The 12,669-nt window shown below is 48.6% G+C and overlaps 5 protein-coding genes across 5 annotated transcripts; 4 read left to right on the top strand and 1 right to left on the bottom strand.

The window, feature by feature from the left end:
* Positions 1-30: 30 nt before the first annotated feature.
* On the top strand, positions 31-1,005 carry N7479_011435 (M50 family metallopeptidase; the record flags this gene model as incomplete). Its single annotated transcript, XM_057259126.1, has 4 exons — positions 31-216; positions 272-634; positions 698-742; positions 796-1,005. The coding sequence occupies 4 exons, from the start codon at positions 31-33 to the stop codon at positions 1,003-1,005; spliced, it is 804 nt and encodes a 267-aa protein (XP_057106584.1).
* A 1,044-nt stretch (positions 1,006-2,049) lies between these two features.
* On the bottom strand, positions 2,050-3,754 carry N7479_011434 (uncharacterized protein; the record flags this gene model as incomplete). Its single annotated transcript, XM_057259125.1, has 2 exons — positions 2,050-3,421; positions 3,474-3,754. The coding sequence occupies 2 exons, from the start codon at positions 3,752-3,754 to the stop codon at positions 2,050-2,052; spliced, it is 1,653 nt and encodes a 550-aa protein (XP_057106583.1).
* Positions 3,755-4,583: 829 nt separating this feature from the next.
* N7479_011433 (threonine aldolase GLY1) lies at positions 4,584-5,868 on the top strand (the record flags this gene model as incomplete). Its single annotated transcript, XM_057259124.1, has 3 exons — positions 4,584-4,695; positions 4,747-5,700; positions 5,762-5,868. The coding sequence occupies 3 exons, from the start codon at positions 4,584-4,586 to the stop codon at positions 5,866-5,868; spliced, it is 1,173 nt and encodes a 390-aa protein (XP_057106582.1).
* Positions 5,869-7,044: 1,176 nt separating this feature from the next.
* Positions 7,045-10,249, top strand: N7479_011432 (serine/threonine-protein kinase; the record flags this gene model as incomplete). The annotated part of the gene is made up of 3 exons (XM_057259123.1): positions 7,045-7,932; positions 7,985-8,385; positions 8,437-10,249. The coding sequence occupies 3 exons, from the start codon at positions 7,045-7,047 to the stop codon at positions 10,247-10,249; spliced, it is 3,102 nt and encodes a 1,033-aa protein (XP_057106581.1).
* A 651-nt stretch (positions 10,250-10,900) lies between these two features.
* Positions 10,901-12,330, top strand: N7479_011431 (putative alpha-1,6-mannosyltransferase subunit; the record flags this gene model as incomplete). Its single annotated transcript, XM_057259122.1, has 2 exons — positions 10,901-11,330; positions 11,387-12,330. 2 exons carry the CDS (start codon positions 10,901-10,903, stop codon positions 12,328-12,330), a joined length of 1,374 nt encoding a protein of 457 aa, XP_057106580.1.
* Between the last annotated feature and the right edge of the window lie 339 nt (positions 12,331-12,669).

Raw genomic sequence — 12,669 nt, 5'->3', positions numbered from 1 at the left:
TCGATTTTCTGAGCCTATTTATCGCTCAACATGCCAGCCCTATATGCAGCGCTAGCCCACAGTGCGGTGGAAATGGCCCCGCACCAACTAGCCCGTCGTGGCCTGAGTGTCAATCACACCCAAGCTGTCACCTTAGGGGTGATGGGAGCATATGTAGTGGTCATCGCATTACTATGGAATCTACCATATGTTCGCTGGGTACTATGGCCCTTCAAGGTATATAAATACTCCCAGCTCCGTATTCAAAGACTGCGACTAATTCCCTGGGTAGATGTTGGTGATTGCCTTCCATGAATTCGGTCATGCCATTACCGCCTGTTGTACCGGCGGAAAAGTCAAGTCTATTTCGCTAGATCCGCATGAAGGTGGTGTTACTCACATGCAGGGCGGTATGAGTGCGATCACCCTACCTGCTGGGTACCTGGGGTCGTCCATTATTGGGGCTCTATTGATCTTCGCTGGATTTAATATTGTCGCCAGCAAAGTTGCCAGTATTATACTCGGTATCTGCTTTCTGCTTACCCTTTGGTGGGCACGGAGAGACTGGTTGACTATCATGACTGTTCTTCTTGCGGTCGGGTTGTTGGTGGCATGCTGGTTCATTGCCCATGGTGAAGCCTTGCGCTGGGTCGTGGTATGTCTAATTATTTTGACTTACCCCATCATCGGCTGATACTAATTTGATTTTTCTCAACAGCTGTTTATTGGTGTTATGTCTGCCTTGTACAGTGTCTGGGATATTGTAAGTGCCAGTTACACTTTCTTGATTGATATCGCTAATACCCTGGGTTCTAGTGCGACGATCTCATCCTGCGCAAAGTAAACAGTTCCGATGCCAGCGTCTTTGCCAAGAGATACGGTGGGTCTTCCCAGTGCTGGGGAGTCATCTGGTCTCTCATCTCTCTTGCTTTTATGGCTATTGGTATCGTTGGTGGGATCGCAGCATTCCCTGAGTCATTCAGTGAACAACAGGACGATTCCAAGCACTTTATCCCGACTCGCTAGTGACACTTGCAATGCTGCTTTGGGACATCACAGACTGAAAATTATGATTTTATGAGATATGATAGCACGTTATGACATATTCCCGCATAACTTATGAATCCAGCTCCCAATTGTTCTATTAATATACTGGGAATTTAATGACATAGACACCTTGTTGCAATAATATTACCCTACAAAAACTTGTGCAGTACCAAGGAGGGACTTATTATTGCCCAGCAGTAGGTTCGTTCTTAGATGACTATATCCACTGTGGCTACCATTCCATCAAGACAGCAACTCCTCCCTCCTCGGGTTTCCCAAATCACTCGTATGATTCACCTCTTGCCCATGCGTCCATTAAGTTGATCTTTGACGACCAGTTGTGTTTTACCAGGCCAATCCTTCCAAGTGAACACGATCACATCTGTCGGGACATCTACAATCTTAATCGCCGTCCCCTTGAGTCTATGGATCCCACATGTGCAGGACTGTTAACGCCCACGGGTAACATGCGAGTGGTCCATCCCAAACCACATGGTAAATGCGGTAAATTACAACTTGATATCTAAACAACAGTAGTTCATATAGAGCTTTCCTAATAGCTCAATACTTTTTAGGTGATATGTAGCTTCTCTTCAGAGTTTGGAAAATATTTATAACTCTGCTGTGGTTGCGATATATATATTCCGTAGAAGCTTTTCGGAAGGTAATTGAAGGTAATTTTAATATCGTCACAGAGCAGCCTTTATATTCTCTTAAAATTAATATATATTCTTCGAAAACCTTATCAATAGCTATCGAATGACAATGAAATCAGACGACAACGCCGTGGTTGAGATCTATGGTTGTAAAATATCGCATTTACTATGGGCCGCTTGTGTGGACCACGAAACATTGGAGCTTTTGCAAGAGCTTTTATATATAAATTGAGGGGGTTGGTAAGGAACCTTGCAACCTCACAACCCCACAACTACTGATAATTTTAGTTGAAGTTTTGTGTCATAATACAGTTATGTATTCCTTGTTGGCTATTATACAAGCATGTGAAGGATAATCCCTAACAATTTAACGTGCATTCTCGGCTTCCAATGCCTCCTCGTGCTGTAAAGCCATCTTGGCCATGACGTCCCGCGCCGCGACCTTTGCTTTCCGCTTCTCGTTCATAGCAGCCTCATCGCCGGCATCATCTGGACCACCAGTTCGTTTCCCATTGGGAGAGCCAGTATTACGCTTGCTCTTTTTGTTGGGTGCTGGATGAGTCTCAGGAAGAACCTTAGTCAATTCTTGTGACTTTTGCTGGTCCTGTTGAGTATGTGTGTCGTTGGTGTTTGGTCCGAGAGATTGTGCACGCAAGCTGCGACGAGATGTGCGACGTCGCACTGTGTTTGGTTGACCATTTGATTCGACATCCTCCTGTGTGCTAGAAGGAGCGGTACTGGGTGTTTCAATGGGGTTGGAAATGGTGGGTTGGCTGATTGATTTCCTCGGCCGGCCAAGCGGTCTTTTCTGAGGAACAGCTTGTGGCTGCGGAGGGGCTGTTTGGGGGCTATCTTCTGCCGGCCCACCTAAGCGCGGGCGTTTAGCTATTGTTTGCTGTAAGTTGTAGGGTGAGGTTTGAAGGGAGGTAGAGGTGTGTTGAGACTCTCGAGCAGGCATCTGCACCTCTAGGGACCTAAGTTCGTTTTCTGCAGGTGGCCTACTGGCAATTGCAGGTTGGCGTTGGTCGTTAAGAGGAACGCGAGAGCTGTTCATGGGCGGATCCGATAGTGACATCTCATCTACCATATCGTCCTCGTCGTCGAAGGAGTCTGCGATTACCTGACTGCGATCGCCCGTAAATGCGTCAGGCCAGTGACGTTTCCGGCCCGCCTGTAGCAAGCCGGGGCTCCGAACTTCGGGGAGTGCAGCATTCATGTTCATGATCGACAATGATTCTTGCTGGTGTGGCAAGGCCACTCCCATGTAGCGATTCTTCAGTTTCAGGGCCTCAATCTCCAACTTTAGTTTCTCGATCTCGTCGGACTTGGACTTGAGCTCCTTCAGCACCATAGCAATCATGTCAAAGTCATGTCCCTGAAGTACAGAACCTTCCCCCAAATTTCGGCCCGGTCCATTCAACTCGATTCGAAGTGCTGTAAATGAATGTTTGAGATCTGACATTGTATCTTGGAGGTGGTTCACTGAGTTCGAAATCTGATCAATGCTTCTACCCTGATGGAGCATTTGGTTTTGCATGGATGGGTCGAGCGTAGTGGGATCGGTGCAGCCAGCTGGTACCAGCGCACTTCCTTGGATGAGGTCGGGATTTCGGCGCGGAGGTTCTTTCGGGGGACAAATCAGTCGTTCGAGTGCCCCCTGTTTGAATACGGGCTGCACTGTTCGCATAGTGACGATCTCTCTAAAAGCAACTTTGGACATTTTCCACAGGATATTCATCCTAATAACATATTAGTCGTGAAAAACGCCAGTCATTATCCACAGCGACTTACCCATTGTCAAGGGGACACAGTACACCCATCCGTTGCTGACAGAGTTTACAGGACACTTCCTGGATGACGCGGCCACGCAAAAGGGTCATATCCGATGTGTGAGGGATTTGCTTCCGCTCCGAAGAAACGGCGATGCGATGGAGGTCGACACTAAGCCATGCTGTCGGGATTGAGTAGGCATTAGATAGTTTCGCCCATTCGTTCTCCAGTGCAGCCAGCGAGCTGGAGCACCGAACACACTGACACAAAATGCCAGGCCGTGTGAGATGGGATAGATCCATCTTTGGGCGACTAGTGTAAGCAGTCAAAGAGTCGGTAAGATTGTGCGGCCTTGAACCACAGGAGCGCATTGCCCGCAACCAATGTGCTGAGTCAGCGGTCGAGGCCATTGGATCCACTAGTCCTAATTAGGTTATCGATAAGGACCCTGTACCTACCCGTCCACCCGTGGGTGGACGGTCAGTGGACGTAAGTAATTGCACCGCTCCCCACCTGGGCACCTGTATCAAATTATGTAATATTCTGCCGGACCAAAAAACCAGGGCTCCATCTACAAGAATATCCGGCCACCTATGCAGTTATATGAATTTTTTTTGGAGGTCCAGGAGAGAGTAGTATAACCCTTTACTTGCAAAAAAAAAAAAACCAGCTTCGCGTACTATTTTAGAGTGGTTCTATCATTAGATATGACGCGTTGTAGAAAGGCGGTATGGTGGTGATCTAGGTGGGGCCAAGGAGGGTGTAATTACTTAGGTCCAGTCACTGTACAGTGGCGTCATAGCCAGGCATCAAGTGACAAATTATACACTTCTGATGGGTGACGCAGAATGTCTACATTGTATCTCGACTGGGATAAATAGTATGCTTATTATCCGATCACTAGTGAAACTTGCTGCACATCGATGATATCTATGTCGCCCGGTTCCACAATGTAGCGTACAATTCGCCCAAGGATCACGTGTGAGCTCCCCTCTTTCCCCAATTCCCCTAAGGGCATTTGTGCTTACGGTGACAAAACTCATGAATCGCTTATTACACCCGATCAGTCGCTCTTCTTCAGCGCTCCGATTAAGACCCCCGCAAGGACGGAAAATTTTCCTTCCCATTGCTATGGCACAACTCTCAACTGAGGCCATGGCTCATGCCTCGGCAGTCATCGGCAACATCGAGAAGAAGCCCACTGCCTGGCACGGGGCTGGTGCTGCTGAGTTCGATCTCCGAAGTATGGTTCAATCGGGAAGGGGATGATGGATTGAGGGCTGATATGACTCAGGCGATACAATGACGAAGCCTACGCCGTCGATGCTCGAAGCGATCTGCCAAACAACTCTCCTAGATGATGTCTTCAATGAAGATCCAGTCACCAACGAGTTGCAAAGCTACGTTGCTGAGATCACTAAACATGAAGAAAGTCTGTTGGTCCTTTCCGGTACGATGGGAAACCAGGTGGCCATTCGCTCGCATCTCGCGCAGCCACCTCATTCCGTGTTGTGTGATCATAGATCTCACATCATTTGTTATGAGGCTGGTGGTGTAAGCGCTTGGACTGGTGCCACCGTGAGCCCTATTATTCCCAAAAATGGGGTCCATTTGACTTTGGAAGATATCAAAAAGCACGCAGTCCTAGGTGACAATATTCATTTTTGCCCGACCAAGTTGATTAGTCTGGAGAATACCCTCGATGGAATGATCATGCCGCTTGCTGAGGCGAAGCGGATTGTGGAATGGGCTCATACCAATGACATCAAGGTTCACCTAGACGGTGCCCGGCTGTGGGAGGCCGTTGTGGCTGGTGCCGGGAGCTTGCCTGAGTATACAAGCCTATTTGATAGTGTCAGCCTTTGCTTTTCTAAGGGGCTGGGGGCACCCATTGGAAGTATAATTGTTGGCTCCCAAGATTTTATCAAGAAAGCTCGCTGGTTCCGCAAATCCATCGGGGGCGGTGCCCGACAGACTGGTGTGATTGCAGCTGCAGCCCGGGTTGCACTCATTGAAACGTTTGGCACGGATCCCAATGGCCAGACTGGAAAGCTTGCAGCAACGCATAAAAAAGCCAAGCGAGTAGCTGATTTGTGGACTAGTCGTGGTGGGAAGTTGCAGTACCCCCTACACACCAATATGGTTTGGCTGGACCTCGAGGCGTCAGGAGTGGGGCCAAATGACCTGGCAGAGATTGGACAGCGAAAAGGGCTGAGATTGATGGGTGGCCGCGTGGTGGTACATTACCGTAAGTGTTCTCTTAATATACTCCAAGGCTGAGATCACACTCAAAATCTGACCTGGCACAGAGATATCAGACGCAGCACTCTCACGGCTGGAACAAGTGTTCGATATTGCACTGAAGGGTGATTTCAAACGGAGTGAAGATACTAGCAAACCATACGGAAGTAAATAGTTTGAATTAAATAACGATTGAATCTAGCAAAGATATGATAGCCCTCAACATATATGTATGTATACATAAAGAGTACAATGTGTATTTTCTCATAGTTCGAACTCTGGAACTCCCGAACTCGGGACTCATTCCAAGGTCGGACCCCGCTATAGATTCCAGCCAATCAACGCGCTGGTTGCCTGATGAGTAAGGAGTTGACGCGCCTCACGCGTTGTCGCCTCAGGAACCAAGTCACAATTGTTGCGGATCAGTCTTGTTCCTTGGACGACCCTCCAAGGAGTGCGATTTTACTCTGTCTCGGCCCCATTTTTATCTGTCTACTGCCTTAATTCTACCAGCCGTGGACAGATTAATAGGGAACCTTTCACGCTGTGTGAGTTCACGCACGATCTCGAGTCGAGGCTACACATAGGTCTCTTGAAGCTTCTAAAAGACGTTTGCTAATTTATTGGAATGAAACTCCATAGACATACCTCCTAGCCTCTGCACAATCGCTGAATCACAGTCCATTCCTTAATTCGATCGTTGTTAATGCGGAAACACCAGAAACACCAGAAACACCATTGGGTAGCTTCTCATCAAACGGCATCTTGACGACCCGGTATCCCTTCGCCGGTTGACATATTCAAACAAAGAATCAAGCTCTATATTCTTATGGCTTGATGACAAGGGTTGGATAGTCTTAGTTCCAATTCATGGGCAACATCGTCATCTGTGTTGAAAAACACTGGCTTTGAGAAAAGCTGAAGAGCGACACCCCACTCTGCAAGGCATACAGTTCACCCATTACCCATCCATTGCCTCTTCCACTCCTTGCAATCACCGAGCAAAACATTTGTCACCAATCCGTTGATCAGGCGACACATAACTTGGTGAATGCGTCATTAGTCCTAAGCATATCATTACCTTGCCCGACTTTTATCCGGGTATATGGTTACTCGGCCTTGGTACCCCTTCCCCTCGAGGTATATATACAACTCTTCCCTGGCCTTGCCTTGTTAACGCAACCTCATTGACATATCATATCTCTAGTCTACGAAGTTAATGACCTTTTTATGCACATTCCCTTTGCTGGTCTCACAGCACATATACCCTACCCCATCAAATCAGTATCTCTAGTTCATTTCTCTGTTTATTCCCTTAGCACGTTCATTTACATTTGCATTCACCCTCATAATGGAAGCCACTCAGGAATCCACCCAGCTATGTGCTGATCCCCGCCGAATGGGAATGAATAACTCTGGCATCCAAGACCAAGACCTGGCCGACATCATCTGTATCCTTCATCCGAATTCGCACGCTGCCCATGATGCTGTTGCTGCCACTGGAAGAATGTCTGCTCAACATATCCTACAACGGGAGGTACTGGAACAGGAATCATCACACACAGCAGCATTAGATTTGGCGTTGAGGCTCTCATCGAAAGTTCACAACTTAGGACTCGGCTTCTGCTTCGGTCGCAATCGTTCTCGCTGTGATGTTCTTCTCAGTGTTGATGATGATGCCAAGCGAGTGTCGAATAACCACTTTCGCATATTTCTAACCGAGGACGGCATTCTCATGCTCCAGGATACATCGACCAATGGTACCATCGTGGACAATTGTCGTCTGCGAAAAACTCAGAAGGATGGGAACAGTCGAATGCTCACGAATGGATCTCTCATTCAAGTCGTCACCGGATCGCAAAACTCTGACGCGGTCCGCTTCGTGGTCCGAATTCCCTCAAGAGAAGGATTCGCTGTCCAATACCACCAGAATTTGTTCCAATATTTCCAACGAGTTCATGCACATGCCCCAGCGCAGAAAGAACGACAGGGCCCAGGACCGTCCGCTTTAGCGTGGTCAGCCGCTAATGCTTATGGCATGCATTGGACCGGTGGTGCCATGTACAACGTGACTGGACAGATTGGAAAGGGTGCTTTCGCTACCGTGTACAAGATTGCAACCAAGCAACATGGGGCGATCTATGCCGCAAAGGAACTCGACAAGCGCCGCTTTATGAAAAACGGTATCCTTGACCAAAAGGTCGACAATGAGATGAAAATCATGAGAGATCTCACGCATGTAAGCGATATCTTTCCGTCTCCCTGTGAGCAATACAACTAACCCGGTACAGCCGAATATCGTTCAATACATCGACCACCACGAGCATGACCGATGGATCTATATCATCATGGAGTATGTTCCAGGTGGCGAGCTGTCGACATACCTGCAGACGCAGGGAACGATTGCCGAGGAGATGGTGAGAACGATCGCACGACAAGTGTTACGAGCGCTTCACTATTTGCACAAACGCCGCATCACCCATCGAGATATCAAACCGGACAACATATTGATTGCTTCGCTGGACCCGCTGAGAATCAAACTATCTGACTTTGGGCTGTCGAAAGTCGTAGAGCAGGAAACCTTCTTGAAGACCTTTTGTGGAACGCTTCTGTACTGTGCGCCGGAGGTGTACCCGGACTATGATCAATATCGCCGTGGCGAGCTCCGAAAGAGGCGCCGCGTTGGAGACCCGTAAGTCCCTCATTTGTTGTTAGCTTGAAAAGCCTCTGCTGATATTGAAAGTCCCCCCAAAACATCTCCGTACAGCCAATCTGTTGATATGTGGTCGCTGGGAGCAGTTCTTTTCCACATTCTGTCCGGCGTTCCACCATATTCAGGGCGCGCAGAAGATCGAGGCGTCCAAATGCTTCGCACTATTATGACATGTGACGCTGATTTCGATGCCTTGCGCAAGGCAGGCGTGTCTGAGTCTGGCATCGACTTTGTCGCCCAGCTTCTCAATCGGGACCCCTTTTCTCGTCCGACAGAGAAGGAGTGTTTCCAGCACCCGTGGATTGCGGAGGTCCCTGATGTGGATGAGTATGAGGATGATGATGAATTGCTATCTGACCATCATGAAGGGCTTTCAATCATTGGCGAGGATCCCGAGGACGAGCTAGATGCTTCACATCTGTCTATTGCGGACGGTCTAGGATATGTCCACGAAGCCGATGGCGAAGAAGGTGGCAGCAGCGAAGCAATATCAAAACGGCCTCGGATCGAACATATTCCCGCCGATGTACACTATCCCAGCCTTCCAAATATTGAGAGCTTCCAAGATGGGCAAGCGGTATTGGACAGTCCTGCCAAACGTTTGTTTGGCGAAATCGACCCCTCAGCTCTGCGCAGCTCCCACGCACTCGGCAATTTAGATGCCTACCATGCCAATAATTTTCACGTTGACTTTCTCTCTTCTGGTGAGTCGATGATGAGCGACGATCCTAACGACTCCATTATCTCCCTCCCGGCCGTACCCTTCGGTGGCACTGCGCCTAGTTTAATGGGCGCAGAGAGACTCGTTGGGCAACTCAACATGGATTCCTTGAACCCCGCTCTGCAAGTCAAGGGTGGCCCGGTTAACAGATCTTCCTTGCGGCAGACCATTCCTGGGCATACCAAAGGCGCGATGCCACTTTGTACCCCCAATCGGGATTCTGTTCCGCCGACTTCGAGTCCCAAGGAAGAATCTGTCTCGAGTCCCCAGGAGCCAACCCCCAAAGCAAAGTTCACGCGCCGGATTGACCTTGCTCTTGCAATCCCCGACACAGCCAGCGAGGCATCTAGCGACAATAGTGCCAACAACAGTCGCCGCAACACTGCTCCCAATGACCCTTCTCGCCCCTCCAAATCAGAATACGACCTCGAGTTTGCTACTACCCTTGATGCGCAGACAGGCCAAGCTGTTCTGGATCAGCTCCGGACCGAGGAATCAGACTCATCAGAACCGATTGTTCATCGACCCAACCCAGCCCCTCTTCCCTCCACCCTCTCTAACTCCACGTTCGCCAAACCACCAAAGAGATATGGAAAACTGAAGAGCATCCCTGGTTCGATCTTTGACTTGACAATCTACCTCGAGGATCGACTCACCTCGTGGGGTCGAGGGCCGTTAGCGACCATCAAGCATGCCGACCCTATGGACACAAGGATCCCCGCTTATGCGCTCGAGGTCACATTCTGGACTCCGGGAATCGAGGCCAGGATCGCAGCAGGTGAAAGCTGGCTCGACATCCCAGGGGTTATGGCTATTCTCTCCACCAAAGCGCGCCTTGGTATCTGGGTAAATGATACCCTACTGTGCCGCGGCTCTATGACCGAGGATGGTCCCGAGGCTTTACAATTCGGGAAACTCTACACCGGCGACATCATTACTGTGTACCAAAATAAAGACCGAACGAAATTCCTCAAGCTGCAGTGTGAATTTACCCATGGTGAGAGCGCCCAACCTCGACCCGGACATGAAGCCGGATTCATGGTGCGACAGGCTCTCATGGCCAAGGCTGTCGGAGCGGCAAACCGAATGCCAATTCAGACCCAATGCAAGGATCGGGATTAGATTGAGAACTGGCGTTACTAGTTTTTTTTCTGCTTTGGACATTGATTGATAGGAACTGCATGGTCCGGTTGGAATTAATGGAATGGTTACTTGCTATGCTCCACAATGGTCTTTATTCCGCAAGCAGTAGAGCTTTGTAGAGAGGTAGAGATGTGGATCCGATCTATGGAGTACCGCTCCATAAATAGATCCAAGCTTCGAGTAGTTTATAGGTTAAATTAGGCTAGTATTACAGAGTATACTAAATATACTAAGTATACCAACTATACCAACTACGTAGGTATACAAAATATCATAGATGCAAATCATTAGCTTTTACAGTGTTAGGCTCATGTAAGCATTAAAATCCATTTCAACCTTGGGAAGGATCTAAAGTTCATACCTGCCGAAAGAGTCCATGGGTACCGCATTCAGCCTCAAGTTTGATGAAATCTCACACATCCGGTACACAATGTCCAACACATGTTTAATTGTGTTTCGTGTGTCTTAATTACTTCTCTTCCTAACTTCCCGTCGTTCTTTACATCCTGTCACTCTGACCTCACCACCAATACGTACACCCCTTGGCTCGCATTTTCTCTCCGGTCTACATCCTCTGGACTTCATAACGATCGCCTTCTAGCAACTCACTGTTTAGCGCCGATCCTCGCGATGACCTTATCGCGATCACCCTCTCCCCACCCGGGCGGAGGGTGGTCCAGTCCGGGACTTGTTCCGGCTAGCGGCATCACATCGCCAAATGGACCATCGCCCGGTTCATTATCTCCAGACACACCAGGCACCATTTCGTGGGCTGCAGCTAAGGCGAAAAGCGACGAGGTGCGCGGGTATCCATCATTTACAACACGCAATAGCGGTTTCTTCTCTCGACAACGTCACAAGATCTGGACTCGGTTTTCCAGCTTTCGAAAGCTTTCTCCACGCGAATACGTCGATAAAGATGATTATGGCCGGGAATGGAAGAGTGCGGGTGGCGGACGTGGCTTGCTAGGCACATTCCGGATACCAATCCGCCGGGGTCGGTTCCGGCTCATGTTCGCGCTGTTCTTGGTGTGGGTTGGGTATCTATGTTTCTGGGCGAGTAAGTGATTGCTACTATGATGATTCTTTCGACGTGATATTCTAACAGAATTTCAGCTATTGTCCAGACATACCGAAGATCACCTATAGGTGGTGGGAGCAAGTTCGTCATCATACTCGCATCGAACGTGGAGGGCGGCGTCATGGAGTGGAAGGGCGCACGTGAATGGGCCATTGAACGCAACAGCATATGGAACAAGAAGAGATATGCAAAGAAATGGGGTTACGAGCTCGAACTGGCCAATCTGCTAGCCAAGAAGCGATATTCCCATGAATGGCGCGAGAGCTGGGAGAAGGGCGATGTGATCCGCGAAGCCATGCTCAAGTATCCAGACGCAGAGTGGTTTTGGTGGCTTGACTTAAACACCTGGGTTATGGAATACGATACATCGCTACAGCACCATCTATTCAATGACCTCGAATCGCATGTCTATCGCGATATCACCGCCTATAACCCTCTCAACATCACTCACCCACTGCCCGAATTCTGGCTCGACGAGCTGGGTCGTGCCCTGGAGGGCGACGGCGAGGCAGATTCTTTGAATATGCTTCTGACACAAGACTGTGTTGGCTTCAATCTCGGATCTTTTTTCCTACGAAGATCTCTTTGGACCGAACGTCTCCTTGATGTCTGGTGGGATCCCGTCATGTACGAGCAGATGCATATGGAATGGGAGCATAAAGAACAGGATGCCCTGGAGTACATCTATCAGAGTCAACCGTGGGTTCGGAGCAGCGTTGGCTTTTTACCACAACGCAGTATCAATTCTTTCCCTCCTGGTGCATGCGGCGACGGTGATAACCCAGTTGTTCACTATCAGCAGAACGCACATGACCTTGTCGTTAACATGGCTGGATGTATGTTTGGTCGCGATTGCTGGTCCGAAATCTACTACTACCGTGAGTTGAGTAATTGGCTAGGTCGGTCGGGTTGGGAGCGATTTAGGGATGCTTTGGGTGATGCCTACGATCGAGTGCCGGGGAAGGCTAAGCATGATTGATTCACATTGTTTTGTGCTATTGATGTTTATTACATATGTACGTTTGTATGCAGCAGGTCCACTTCGATAGGACCATTTTTTCCATCATGGGAAGTTTTGTATTGAAATTCTTTTGTTTTGTATATTGCGTTAGTACTAGTTTCCATTATCTTGATTAGGCATACAGTGTAAACAACCACTGGCGTTGAAAATATGATATTGTTGCAATGTATTTTACCACTCAACGAAGGAACCTCTAGTTGCTTTAAGTGACATAAAAATCTAATCTTAAGTTATCGAAATTTACCATCAGTGTTTGACCTACCGTTTTCGGATTGTATAGATCCACGTGACCATACA

Source organism: Penicillium vulpinum (genome assembly GCF_028829585.1).
Source record: "Penicillium vulpinum strain IBT 29486 chromosome Unknown utg000004l_segment0_segment0, whole genome shotgun sequence".
Taxonomy (NCBI): Eukaryota; Fungi; Ascomycota; class Eurotiomycetes; order Eurotiales; family Aspergillaceae; genus Penicillium; species Penicillium vulpinum.
Note: the sequence above shows the minus strand (reverse complement) of the source record. Positions and strands in the feature narration are given on the sequence as shown.